The 15699-nt window shown below is 34.5% G+C and overlaps 1 protein-coding gene across 3 annotated transcripts; it reads left to right on the plus strand.

The window, feature by feature from the left end:
* The first annotated feature begins 741 nt into the window (after positions 1-741).
* LOC107860168 (60S ribosomal protein L23a) lies at positions 742-15227 on the plus strand. 3 transcript variants are annotated; one of them, XM_016705434.2, is made up of 3 exons: positions 742-1123; positions 13352-13414; positions 14410-15227. In XM_016705434.2, exons 1-3 carry the CDS (start codon positions 926-928, stop codon positions 14926-14928), a joined length of 780 nt encoding a protein of 259 aa, XP_016560920.1. In that variant the 5' UTR covers positions 742-925; the 3' UTR covers positions 14929-15227. The 3 variants fall into 3 exon arrangements, with proteins under 3 accessions (XP_016560920.1, XP_016560921.1, XP_016560922.1); XM_016705435.2 differs by having other exon boundaries at positions 743-1123; positions 13373-13414; XM_016705436.2 differs by lacking the exon at positions 13352-13414 and having other exon boundaries at positions 749-1123.
* The last annotated feature ends 472 nt before the right edge of the window (positions 15228-15699 follow it).

Below are 15699 nucleotides of genomic sequence, written 5' to 3' on the forward strand. Positions count from 1 at the left end.
CAAAATGCATTGTCAATGGTAATGCATATTTAATCGACATCTGGGCTACTACATGGTGTATTGTTTCTTCACGCTGCAATACAACAACTAAGCTAGCTAACAGGACTAATTAAGTAGACTGTCCATTCATCATTAGCTAGCTTATATATTCATACTACGACTATCACAGGAGACTAGGAGTGGAGAGAAAAAAAATGTTGTTCCTTAAAAGAGACTTGTTGATGACATCTATAGTTAGTTGATATGATAAACCATGAGGAAATTTGAAAGGAAACCATTTGGTGCACTTGCTGCTCCTTTTTTTAAAGAAGTGATCAGTTGATCCGAGCTCCTAAAATTGGAACAAATTCTAACTGTTAATAGCCAAATTTTATTTTCTCTATTGAAGAACAGGGCGTACATTTTAGATCGTTTCTTCTGACACATACACTCAAAATTGTTTCTACCAAAATTATATATGCAGATTATTAAAACTTCTAAATAATATGTACGTTGATAACTTACATATACATAAAAACACATAATAAAATTCGTTATACTCATTCAGCTCTCGGGAGACTTTGGCACTAATGAATGAGTCAAAATGGGGATTATCAGGTCAATACCCATAAAAACACATGATCAGGGAAAGGAAATTTTCAAATTACACCAATTTCAACTGCAAACAGAGCCTTAAATTTTGTTCACTATTAGAGGGACAAAAACTGTATCACATATAAATAGAGGGACCAAAATGCAATTAAATTTAAAGCAGAATATTTGCCCAAATCACCCTCCTTTCTCTCATAGTACCTCGTGCAATGTTCAGCTTGCGTCAACCAAAAAGCCTGTTTCCTTCTCGATTCCTCCTCTCCAAAAAACCCTAATCTTTTTCAGTTTCTTAGATTCACTCGTTTCCCTGTAGTTGGTGGCGCCGACAAGTCCAATGGCTGCTGCAATAGCCTCGCCGACTGCGGCATCTATTGTTTGTTCCAGCCGGAATAAGGATCAAACATTCAGGTATTCAGTATCAATCACAAGAGCCACGTTATCTTTCGCTGTTGTTCCCTTTCACCAGTCTTCTTCTTCTTCTTCTTCTATAAAGCTCTGCTCTTTTCACGGCAATTTCCGTCGGACCAGTGATGTGAGTTTTTCCTTTTCCGTCCGATTTCAAACAGACATATATACATGTTATATTTTGCACTACTGGTTATGTTACATTTTAATTTGTTTGTTTGGTTTTGACTTGACACGTAATTTAAGAAAGTACAAAAACATTTTGAATCTTGTGGTGTTAACTGAAAGAATGTATCAACTATATTGAAATGTCCTTGTGTATTAGACATGTCAAAGAGTTGCCGAAAAGGAAGAGACATTCTGTTAGGATCGAGAACCCGGTCATTGCGGAATTTAGCCAAACAATTTTACTTAAAGAAAATAAAGGAGTTCGGTCAGTTTGACCTACGGCTTGTAGCCGAGAGGAACAACTTCACTATATAGTACAATAGAGAGATTACAAAGTTAGATTAGTCACTCTAATTAACCCAAATATCCCAAAAGAACAACAACCTCACAAGGTCACTCCAAATGAAAGGGCTCACAAAAGTGTTTCCCAACACCACTCTCTAACTAAATACTCTAATAGGAAGGGAGAATAGATACAAGAGAATGAAAGAAAACTCTTGAAAAATTGATGTATTACAAATGAGAAAGAAGGCCCCTATTTATAGAGATGAAAATGGACTTGTTGATGTCATCCATGATGAAAATGGAAGATGTAAATTTCAACATTTGCATGTGAATGAGAGAAATTTACAACAAAATCTTTGGTAGCAACTTTGTTTGACAAGTAGCAACTTTGTTTGACAAATCCAAAAAAATAATCTTCCAAAAGTATTTGGTAACAACTTTCTTTGACAAAGCAAGTGTGAATCAAAGAATAAACAAAGACCACATTACACATTCTTTTGAAAGGGGCTAAAGCGGAAAGTAGAACAAACAAATTGATAAGGAGGGAGTACTTATGTCACGCCCCAAGCCTAGATGAGCGGACAAGTACCGTATAAGTATGTGTTGTACAACTGACATATATTCTACTCAGAAGAGTTACTAATTCTAAACAATTATGAGGGCCTATGTAAATGCACAATTTCAGCTCATTGAATCCAACTGATACAGACAATTGAAACTATGACCATTGCAACAACTTGACGCTGTCTACGAAGCCTCTAAGAGAAATTCTAACTGTATCAGGGAAGATGGCTGGGATAGGACCTCGGACACACCCAAATTATAATTTGGAACATGATTAAATAGTACTAGACATTTATTAGCTCCAGGTTAGAGAGGAGCTCACCGACTGCTTTGTTGAATACGGACAAGTGCCTAGTATAGAAGTCTGCTCATCGATATATCTGATCCTGTATTTACAGAAATGTAGTGCCCCCGAGCATAGGGACGTTCGTACATATAAAATATGACTAGTATGTAAAGTAGACAGAATAACAAGTAAACGTATAAGGATACTCAATGAATCAAACAATAGAATGAGCAACTGTGGACGACTAAATACTGAACCTCTTATATGAAACTATGACTTATGAGAGGACGGGTGACAAATACACCATATACGATTATTACCTATGCATTTACCTTACTAACTTATCATATAACCGTTTATGAATAATCCATCATTATCCAGGGCCTAATTATTTGCCTAACTGATGTCCTGTGCCTACTTTTAATACAAATAATCATATGATGGCCCACCAAGGGCATTCTATGTCAAGTGTACCACATGTGTTGCCCAAATACTCGTGACTATAATTTTATACGTATAACTGTAATCGCGGTCTGATACAGGGTACGCCCTTTCTTGGGGCTCACTATAAGGGTCTGCCTGCAAGCCATATGTGCCATATATTGGCTCGAGTCAGGGGCACCCCAGCTGACTCCAAATGCAAATGATGCCACAAGGGAGGGTACGCCACAATGTTTGGGCTCACTGTAGTGGTCTGGTGTCAATCCTGTGTACAGAATCACGTCGAGTGATATGCCAAGACAAATCTATGTACCCTCTCTCCGATAACTTTTTTACCAAGTAGTAGTGTATAGGCCTATGAAAGTGTATCATGATAAATACTATTCAACCATTAAAGTAATGTTTCTCATATTCCACTACTTCTCTAATAGTGTCGAGCTATTCAAACGCTAGTTCTTATTTTATTCTATCACTATATCGCTATGTGATCCAATATACAAATGGGCTATGCTATGATCATTTATTCTAAACTTATTGCATGTGATAGACCTAATATATGTATTCTAAGAATTTCCAACACACAAGAATACAAGCATTTGTCGCTCTATAGATACTTATCTTGACAAGGGTAAGAATGAATACTGCAATTCCAATAAATGGACGCATGAAGGTGGAGACAAGTAATTAAAAATGGGAAGGGAACATGTATATTGTAGCGGTATTAGGCATATAATCACGTGTTAGATGCATAGAAGGTGAAAGATTTGTTCCTCTTTATCAAGTAAACTATATCAATTTTGCTAGGAGAAACAAATGACTATGAGTTATGCCTTCACGGCAAAGGAAGGTTTAGCTTTAATACCTTAATTTTGGGTTCCACAATATACAACGGGCTGCCCCTTTATCTTACAAAGGAAATCTCGAGGACCTCATAGATAAAGTAGATTTGCAGGTTCCAAACCTCTCCAAAGATTCAATCTACATAGCCATAATTCATTCATGCCATACTCGACTATGAAATTAAATAACTGAAGCACTGCGACATTATATCGAACACCTAGTGGACATAGAGCTCCACAATCTTCATTGATGGAGCTTAAACAATCTACAACTTTTATCCTTAATGAAGAAAGTTCTACAAACATGCTTATATATAGAACGATTTACTTCACCACCAACGAGTTAAGGGTTCACCTAATACATGATTCCATCAATTGTATTCAATTTCAACTTTTCTTTTTTTATTCAAGAACCCTAATTAATCTAACCCACTTCAAAATATAGTATAAACATTCAAATTAAGTATTCCTAAATGCTTATCTATAGTCATATTCAAAAATAGAATAAGGAATTTACCTCTTGGAGTGCAAATTCCAACTATAGATACTATAAATTAATTCTTGAAATCCTTTGAGGTTGCCACAAAATCCTTGAGTTTATGATCTTAAGAACGTGGTATCTCTTCTCCGCTAATAATCCTTTCTTGATAGATTAGGTTCTCTCCTTGTTGAAAGGAGAGAAAAAGAAGGAAGGAAGAAACATATGAGTAATTACGTTATTTCTTGTTTGCTGAAAAGTTCCAGTGAATAATAAGAAATACTCCCTTCCTTTTTCAATTAATAGTAATTTTGGAAAACAATTAAAAGGTGCCCCCCCACATATTTCCAATATTATAACAAATATATATATATAAAGCAAATATAAGGAGGCATCAATTATTGAGCTAAATAATTATCTTATACTACTTTTCCTAAACTAAATGTTATACTCTTCTACAGTATTTAGATTTTTTTTTTTTACAATATAATTCTTCTTAAACTATATGTACCACTCGCTCTTCATAAATTAGGAGTATACTTGTTCAAAATGTTAAACTAACTTCAAAATTTTTCTAAGGTGTTACATCCTCCCCCACTTAGGGTCATTCGTCCTCGAATGGTACTCGTAGCTTACTTTCAGTTTCTTAATTATCCAAGATATTCATGTGATCACCTGATCAACTTTCATTCTACTTTATTCCATCACAATGCCTTAAAATTTGGCTCTCTCTCAAATTTTAAAAAATTTTCGACAGAGTTTCATTTATAAATAGGCCTAGCAAGAATCCGTCAGCTAGCCAAAACACATACAAGTACGCTTCATAGAGCGTCACAACAAATACATACAAATACGCTTCACAGAGTGTCAAAACGCTTCACAGAGCGTCACGACAAAGGCTCCATTTGGCCTTATAATCGAATGATAGCTATAATCAATACGGTAACTTACCTTATACTCTGCATCTCGAAGTTGTATTTATGCAAGTTTCTCGAATCACAGTCACGCATCATGTATATTCAGATGGTTCCTAAAACAAGTTAAGTATCTCGCCTTCTGCCTTTGTATTGAAATAACTCACCAGAGCAAAACACTTTAGATTTAAGGGAGAATAAGCATAAATCATATCCTAGAAACGTTAAGGTGGCATACACACAAGGAAGTTGGGTGCACTATAGCTCTATCTGGAGGCTATCATCCCACTTTAACCAACTGAATTAGCACTGTATATTAACATAAGAATCATACATTATTTGCTCCTTCTTATACACTCAGAGCTCAGCTTGTCGAATTTGTGGAGCCATCTAATGCCTTTCCTAGGTAATACCTGTCTAATCAATCAAATCTTACTGTAACTGTAACGTGTTAGCAAATAAGCATGAAATGCATGTGCTCATATAAATATCTGAGTCACAAAAAAGACTTGACTTATAAATATATACTCCCTCCGTTTCAAAAAAGAATGACCTACTTTCCTTTTTAGTTCTTTTAAAAAAGAATGAGCCCTTTCCTTTTTTGGCAATACTTTAATTTCAACTTTCCACATGGCATGTTTAGGACCACAAGATTAAAGGACATTTTGGTACATTTGATACAACTTTAATTTAAGGCCACAAGATTCAAAAGTCTTCTTTATTTTCTTAAACTTTGTGTCAAGTCAAAGTAGGTCATTCTTTTTGAAATGGAGGGAGTAAATTTTAGTAGATGTGTAACTTATGAAGTAGTAAAATATAGGAACATGTAATCAATGTGCAATTAAACTCTGAAAACCTATGAACATTTGGGCTAAAAAAACTAACATATGAATAGATGAACTATAACACGAAATTTGTCATTTGATCATTTAGACGGGTATAGTCTTAATACCTAATACATGTCGCTGTGAAAAGTGAAAACATATAGCATATAATAAGTTACTTTTGATATATAGAAGATATAACATAAGAGCACCTAGTACATGGATTCTAGGATTGTAAAAATATATAGCCAGTTGGTAAGCTAATCATAACACCCAAATGTCTCAATTATAAAACTCATAGATAAATATTTATACATAAATGAATAACCTTATATTATGCAAACAAATAGACCCTTGATATTTCTAAATGCATACCCTCATATATGATACTCAAACAACTATACCAAATATAAGGTGACGTATAAACAAATGATTTATCTAACCCATAAGCTATGAATAATAATCTGGGATATATACATAACATATAGATAAATGAACTATATCGTATCCTTATATAAACAAGTAAACTATGAAAGTGCTTGATATATAAATTTTAACGTTATGAAAACTCATAGTATGTAAATAACTTGATTATGACCTATGAGCATGTGAAATATAATCTTTGAGTAGATACATCTATAACTTATAAAAATTAAATATGTATTATATGAGCAACAAAACTTTACATTCTAATCATATAAACGTATGAAATGGATAACACTTAAACAATTACGCTTTTGGAACATGTGATGTACAAACAAACGACATATGGCGATTGTGACATGTAAATAATAACCTTAGGACCTTGAATGAACAGCTACTAATGCACATGCACGTAGACTGTGATCAAATATTCTATGAAACATGTAATTTGTGCATCAACACTTTATGAAACAAACTTATAAGCACGTTCTATATAAAACATGTAGTATATAAACAATGATTCGCAAAATATGTAACCTATAAATAAGAATTTATACTATAAATAACATGTAAATAATTAACCTCTCATAAATGCATAAAAAATAAGCTAATAAGCCTATGGAAATAAGTAGTATGTAAACAATTAAGTTACCATACATGGAATAAATATAATCTTGCAAGTAAGTGAGCAATAACACATACATATTGAATTCATGAAAACTTAATCTTGTTGATATCCAGCCCCTTTGTAACCTATGAGGAATATCATGGAGTCATCTAGTCATAATTTCAATATGAGCATACTTCTGCTAGTTCCAAATAACACCATGGCTACTTCTATCCGTGTTCTCCTATTTATTTTTTTTTGGAATAGGGGGCGGGGTCTATGTAGTCAGGTTAGCCTTTCTTTCAGGCCTAGAATATCCTCCTTTATATATGTGCGAACACAAGAGCTGCACATTATTAATATTAGTCTATTTAGTTATTTACCAGGGCAATGACAGAGGGTAATACTTTATAAACCTCTTACTGGAGTGATAAGTTAAATCGTTTTGTTTCTATTGCTATCAGGTGCCACATTATTGAATTCGGTATCCAATAGCTCATATAAATTTGGTGGACAGATGGATAAATGGGATGATAAAGACAACGTAACCCAGGAACCCTTGTTTACTATATACTTATGGGGTCCTTTTGTTATCTCTCCATGATACCTAAAGATTAGCCACCTTGGACTTAACAACTGAGGTTCGACTATGCTTGCAAAATTTCTACAATCATATAAAAAAAGAAAAATAAACAAAAATATATTTAAGGGTAACCCAACATTTTTCTAAGCTAAGCTATGATTAGTAAGTTTATTATGAACATGTATCAGGTGAATACATACATCCCACCCCTTCTTATGAACTTCGTCAATACCCAAGAAGTAGCTAGTTAGACTGCAAAGACACCTAACAAATGAGTACGATCATGTGAAATCAAGTGAACAAATAATCGTTATATCTTAAGATATCTGTGATCTACTATTGACAAAATATACATCTCTAGACATATTCTCGCCCTCCTACTCAGGTGCATTATTAAGCATCGTTCTAGATCAATGTATCTCTTATCGAGAGGACCTACTAATTGACTGTGAACTCCCACTATTGTATAGAAAGGGTACCAAACCTCAAAGTGATACTAACATTATTTCCCACGATATGTCACCGTAACCCACTAAAGCTATATAATCATATTTCTTAAAAAACAAATTTCCATAAAAGGCATATTCTAACTAATTCCGCGTATATACGTAGTCTAAGATGTTCAAATAATATTTTACTATTCTTCAAATGTAACAATCTCCTACTTATAGCCAATTAATCAATACCGTGTTTTGATCTATTCTAGGCACAAATGATAACTCCCAGTTTATGTCTAACTCTTCGATATTTCCAACTCTAACTTTTGACCGTACACTATTGTTGTTTTTTTCTATTTGAAACAAATCACAATAGAGTAATCCCTACCCATATATTCCTATAGAAATGATAGCACTTATCCCTGAGCTTGCTAGCTTTCCAAGGATTCAAATATGAATCAAATGCAAGTACTTTATAGGGATGATCCATGTATTCGCCTGGAAAAAAATGTACTATAAAGCATCTATGCCTAGTTGACCAGCCAGGGATATCTTTAATTAACACTGGCGAGATACATTTACCTAACAGTCAGAGCAGAGCTATCAATGTATCTTAAACTCATAAAGACCCGATTTGATTGCCTCTACTCTGAAATTATGCGTTATCCCAAAACTTATGGGTATATTAATGAGGAAATACTAAACACTCTCCATGTACTCAAATCCTATAAGTACTAGAGGGATTACGCAGAAAAGCTTTCGAGCTTGAAAATTTATTCTTTTGCAGCATTTATATCAGGATATGTCGCTTTCTATCTCCGTAGTTAAACAACCCTTAACTGAATAATCATATGAGTAATCCCTATATAGGTCCTACTGCAGTAACCAACACCGATGTAATTATAATGGTAAGTTCACTTGAATCTCTATATACCTTTATTCTACAAGCAAGTGTGAACTTGAAGGTTTAACTCACCAAGCTATCTCGAATCTTAGTTTAAAGTCTGTGGCTAGGCTTTAGCTGTAAACTTTCTTTTGGTAATACTAGTATCTGGTCCATTGGCCGTATTTGAGGTTGCCTTTAATGGGATGAATTCGTATGTCAATTAAGCAGAATGTGAATTGGAAATGACTTTTTATAACTTTGTCGCACGATCTAGATCATGAAAAGCAAGGTCAAAAATCCTAAATGCCCAAGCAACTCCCCCATTATAAATGTGGTGCACAGCACATCCACAAGTGAGGCTCTACTAGACACAACTTCTTAGACTCCCTAGGACAGCTTAAACCTAGGGCTTTGATACCACTTTTGTCAGATGTAACACCTTAGAAAAATTTTGAAGTTAGTTTAACATTTTGAATAAGTATACTCCTAATCTATAAAGAGCGAGTGGTACATATAGTTTAAGAAGAATTATACTATAGCATATCGAAAAAAAAGAATCTAAGTTAATACTGTAAAAGAGTATAACATTTATCTCAATATTTGATGCCTCCTTATATTTGCTTTATATATATATATATATATTTGCTACAATATTGGAAATATGTGGGGACCACTTTTTCATTGTTTTCCAAATTACTATTAATTGAAAAAGGAAGTATTTATTATTATTCACTGGAACTTTCCAGCAAACCAGAAATAACGTAATTACTCATATGTTTCTTTCTTCCTTCTTTTTCTCTCCTTTCAACAAGGAGAGTTAACCTAATCTATCAAGAAAAGATTGTTAGCGGAGAAGGGATACTACGTTCTTAAGATCATAAGCTCAAGGATTTTGTGGCAACCTCAAAGGATTTCATGAATTAATTTATAGTATCTATAGTTGGAATTTGAACTCCAAGAGGTAAATTCCTTATTTTATTTTTGAATATGACTGTAGATAAGCATTTGAGAATATTTAATTTGAATGTTTATACTATATTTTGAAGTGGGTTAGATTAATTACGGTTCTTGAATAAAAAGGAAAGTTGAAATTGGATAGAATTGATGGAATTATGTATTGGGTGAACCGTTAACTCGTTGGTGGTGAAGTAAATCGTTCTATATATAAGCATGTTTGTAGAACTTTCTTCATTAAGGATAAAAGTTGTTGATTGTTTAAGCACCATCAATGAAGATTGTGGAGTTCTATGTCCACTAGGTGCTCAATAAAATGTCGCAGTGATTCAGTTATTTAATTTCATAGTCGACTATGACATGAATGAATTGTGGCTATGTAGATTGAATCTTTGGAGAGGTTTGGAACCCACAAATCTACTTTATCTATGAGGTCCTCGAGATTTCCTTTGTAAGATAAAGGGGCAGCCCGTTGTATATTGTGGAACCCAAAATTAAGGTATGTAAAGCTAAACCTTCCTTCGCCATGAAACATAACTCATAGTCATTTGTTTCTCCTAGCAGAATTGATATAGTTTACTTGATATAGAGGAACAAATCTTTCACCTTCTATGCATCTAACACATGACTATATGCCTAATACCGCCACAATATACATGTTCACTTCCCATTTCTAATTACTTGTCTCCACCTTCATGCGTCCATTTATTGGAGTTGCAGTATTCGTTTTTTCCCTTGTCAAGTTAAGTATCTATAGAGTGACACATACTTGTATTCGTGTTATGTTGGAAATTCTTAGAATCCAAATATTAGGTCTATCACATGAAATAAGTTTAGAATAAATGGCCATAACAGTCGCATTTGTATATTGGATTACATAGCGATATACAACAACATATCCAGTATACTCCCACCAAGTGGGGTACATAGCGACATAGTGATAGAATAAAATAAGAACTAGTGTTTGAATAGCTCGACATTAGTAGAGCAGTAGTGGAATATGAGAAACATTACTTTAATGGCTGAATAGTATTTATCATGATACACTTTCATAGGCCTATACGACACTACTTGATAAAAAAGATATCGACGGGAGGCTATATAGGTTTGGCTTGGCATATCGCTCGACGTGATTCTGTGAATAGGATCGAGACCAGACCACTACAGTGAGCCCAAACATTGTGGCGTACCTGCCCTTATGGCATCATTTGCATTTGGAGTCAGCTGGGGTGCCCCTGACTCGAGCCAATATATGGCACATATGGCCTGTGGGCGGACCCTTATAGTGAAGCCCCAAGAAGGGGCGTACCCTGTATCAGACCGCGATTACAGTTATACGTATAAAATTATAGTCAGGAGTATTTGGGCAACACATGTGGTACACTTGACATAGAATGCCCTTGGTGGGCCATCATATGATTATTTGTATTAAAAGTAGGCACAGGACATCAGTTAGGCAAATAATTAGGCCCTGTATAATGATGAATTATTCATAAGCGGTTATATGATAAGTTAGTAAGGTAAATGCATAGGTAATAGTCGTATATGGTGTATTTGTCACCCGTCCTTTCACAAGTTATAGTTTCATATTAGAGGTTCAGTATTTAGTCGTCCACAGTTGCTCATTCTATTGTTTGATTCATTGAGCATCCTTATACGTTTACTTGTTATTCTGTCTACTTTACATACTAGTCATATTTTATATGTACTAACGTCCTTATGCTTGGGGGCACTACATTTCTGTAAATATAGTATCAGATATATCGATGAGCAGACTTCTATACTAGGCACTTGTCCGTATTCAGCAAAGCAGTCGGTGAGCTCCTTTCTTACTTGGAGCTAATAAATGTCTAGTACTATTTAATCATGTTCTCGATTATAGTTTGGGTGTGTCCTGGATCCTGTCCCGGCCATCTTCCCTAATGCAGTTATAATTTCTCTTAGAGGCTTAGTAAACAGTGTCAAGTTGTCACAGTGGCCATAGTTTCACTTGTTTGTATCAGTTGGATTCAATAAGATGGAATGTGCATTTACATTGGCCCTCATATTTGTTTAGAATTAGTTACTCTTCTGAGTAGAATATGTCAGTTCTACAGCACATACTTATACGGTACTTGTCCGCTCATCTAGGCTTGGGGCGTGACAACTTATTTGGATGATGTTTAATTAGTTATATAAGTAGCATAATCTTCTATTTGTTGAATCATTGCTTGTAAGTTTAATTTTTTTGAAGTGTGATATTCGTGGATTTATATTTTGAGGTTGAAACAGCAATTTCCACTCTTTGTTATCGCTAGTCTTTTGATCCCTTTGTAAAAGAGTTTATGCATTCCTATGTGGTATAAGAAATAGCTTCAAGTGCAGCTTTTACATTTTGCTCAAGTTTAGTGCTTCCTTTTATTATATGCATATTGCTTGTATTTGGGATTTCCTTAAGACTAATGTTATTCCAGTGACTTACGGCCTAGTGCTTTATCATGGAATGTTGCATTGATCTTTATTTCATGGCAAATAGCTAGTAGGGTATATACAAGTTCACGAAATGGTGGAGGCACAGTTATTAGCTAGAAACCTAGAGGTAAAGAACTGTTCTGGTTTGTGCCTTGAGAGCACTTGATCTTCAGAGATTTCCAGTGACAAAAGAGAATCACCATGTTCTGGTTGTTAAAAGAACTAAATAATGGGACCTGATATAACCTTCAAATATTGAGAATGATAGGATGATTGAGAATCATCATTGCATAAGACGTAATATGTAATAAGTTCAAGTTCATTTGTCCATTTCTTCTTTTCTTTCTTCCAATAGTAAACAAATTTTGGTTATTGGAGCTCAACTCAAATATCTTATGTTTGTCCTCAAGAGAAAATTCTTGAAATAAGAGAACTGCAAAATGAAGTGTTTAAAGAATTGAGCATCATTTAAAAACCCCTTTTTTCAGTGATTTTTAGATTTCTAATTCATGTGCTCAATTACTTTGAGCTCAAATAATTATCCATTTTTCACGTAATCTCCTGTGTTTTTTGATGTCTTCTCAGCGTCGAATTTAGCTATGCTCTCATTTTTCCATGGGGCTTACTATACAAATCATGAGAATTATTGACCCTAGTTTCTGAAAGTATCGTGGAAAATGTGTTTGGATCCGGCACTATTGTCAAAAAGGGAAGAATAAAGTTTTGTTATTTGTCAAAAATTGAGTGTGCTGCATGCCTCAGACACATCATTCTTTTCTTTCTTTTTAGGATGATCACCTAGAAGTGTCCCTTTTATACCCAACTTGCGTTTCCCTTCACGAATAATTGATATCCTCATCCTTCCATAAATCACCAGAGCACAATACATATATCCTTCAGTATGAATCAAGACTATAAAGTGATTTGAAGTTGTGAAATGATGGACAAAGTAGCTATATCACTATTAACTTCTATCTCCACCTTTATGTCAGGAGAAAGCGAAGTTTGCATTTACAAGTTTAAAATACTTGCCTTGGCATTTTTTTGGGGTAAAACTTGCTTTGACTATTGATTGTTTAAAAGACATCTACTTCTATATGTTATTGACTTTACAAGTGGGATTATACCCAAGATTATCCAAAATGGGATGATTATTGCTGGTGATTGCTATATTCTTTTGACATGTACGTGTACGTGGAATACTTGCTCACCCAGGATAATGCGTTGTTTTGGCAGACATTTGAATTAGATGTTTGGTATCAGAGTATGCATTGCGCAGTAAGTCCTAATTAACTTTACTACTGATTCACTGTGAATTTCATGAGGTGTGTGCTATCATATTCCATACGGTGAATAATGTCATAATTTGTCTTTTCTCATATGTGAATTTCTGTTGAATTTTTTCTTTATTGAAGCTTTTAGTACTCCTATGGGAGTTTCTGTTGAAAAAGAGCGTTCATTGAAGTTGCAGTACTCCCTTTGTTTCGTTTTATATGATGGCATTGGACGTGACCAAATGTTGAAGATGATAATTTGAACATTACCTTTATAAAAAAAAAAAAAGATGATAATTTGACTTCTATAATATATTGGTCTTCGTAAAATAAATAATTAAAATAATGGTTGAGAAGTTTATTTTATAGGTAAAGCACTGCATCAAAGATAAAATTTGGATACCAAAATGAATTTTGTTTCTTGAAAGTTCTGACAGTTGTGTAGATTAATAATCTTTAATTGGATGTTGTTAAACATTTTGGGATGTCCCATAACAACAGTAAAAGTGTCATTACGCTGAGATGGGTGGTGTATGATTTATTGTTGGTTGATTTCTGAAATTCGCAATGGCTTATCGTTTGTTATATGTTTGTGCCCTGCTTCCTTTTTTTATTCTTTGGTTTAGTTGGAGCTGGTGAATCTAAAAATGTGGTTCTGATTTAGTTAGAGTTATTTGCACTAGGATAGTTTGATCATCTAGTGTACATTGTTAAGTAAGAACAATGTGGAGCTGGTAGATCTAAAATGTGGTTCTGTAATTCTGTTAAGTTTAGCCCTTCCCTCTTTCTTACCGAAGGTAAACTAAATAAAGGCAAACTGCAAATGGAAATTATGTTTGTACAAATGTTTTTACTGGTGAAAATGGCCTGTTATCTATATTATATGATCCCTCATTTTAATGTTGCCTGCATCACTATCAAGGACTATATAACAGGTCTAGTTCCAGCATCAGTTGCACTACAAAGATTACTGGTTTTCTGATCCTGTTTTTATATCAGGAAATGCTGACAAGCTTCAGTGCTAGAGGTACTCAGTTTCTGCCAAGGTTTCTCTGTCCAGTATCTTGTGAAATAGACAGTCACAAAGAGGGAGATGCCAAGAAACAAAGGCTTGAATATGCCATTAAAGTGAAATCAGGTGGATCAACCAATAGGCATGTTTTGGATTTCCTAAATTCAGTCTCATCTGAACGGAAGATGTTGAAAATGGAAAGAAATCCCAAGCATCTCAACAATAGGGTGTCGCAAAGGAACAAAATCGAATATTACCAGGTCATCCAATATCCTCTTAAAACTGAGTCTACAATGGGGAATATATTACGTCACAATACTTTGGTTTTTGTTGTTCACAAAGACGCTGACAAGAAGAGCATAAGGGATGCTGTAAAGAAGCTGTTTAAGATTGAAATGAAGAAAATAAATACATCAATCATGCCTGATGGGACGAAGAAAGCATATGTTGTGCTGACACCAAACCATAGTGCACTAGATTTGGCCAAAAAAATCAAAGCTATTTGAATATTAATTTTCCATTTTACTTCCCTTTGCATGCCAACCTGGCGGTTGTATAAGGTGTTGGAGTTAGAAACTGGAAGCTTATGGTTTATGCTTGTATGCAGGTGGTCTTATGCTGCAATGGTCTTTAGTAATTTCACCTTAATTTTAACCGCTTTCCGGGAAGTAAGTATTGAATCATTGTGGTTTGGCTAAATGTCGTCCTGGATGAATGTAATGGTTTAGCGCCTTCTTTTCCCACAAAATCCTGGAAAAAATTCAGTCTCTGGGAAATAATAATACTTTCAAGTTTTACATTCAAATACTTGATAACAGGACGATCATCTTATAATCATTTCCCTATTCTGTTTGTGCTTTAGATTTTTTAAGTTGTCGACATGGAGCCTTTTGCCTCTTGGCACTCAATTGGACTGATGTTTTTTTAGTTCACTGTAGATGCAATAATGCAGAGATTAAATTGGTTAAGATCGTGACATATTGTGGGTATTTCCTACCAAACTATTGATAAAGTGCAAGGCGCAATAAGTCCTTTGGCACTTATCCTAATTATATCATTTTCTCAAAGGTCAGTCACAGTTGATTCTGCTTTATGAATAATGATCATCCCTGGGGCCTGGTGGATCTAACTTGGACATTTCACAGGCAATTTTGCTGAGACCCCTTGATCCTCCTTGGTATTGGCTTCTTTGCCCCCAACCAAAAGCTTTGGATACTCTGTTTTCTTGTAAATCTGTAACCAGCACTACCAGTTGCATATAAAGATGACCTCTAATT

Source organism: Capsicum annuum, chromosome 2, assembly GCF_002878395.1.
Source record: "Capsicum annuum cultivar UCD-10X-F1 chromosome 2, UCD10Xv1.1, whole genome shotgun sequence".
NCBI lineage: Eukaryota > Viridiplantae > Streptophyta > Magnoliopsida > Solanales > Solanaceae > Capsicum > Capsicum annuum.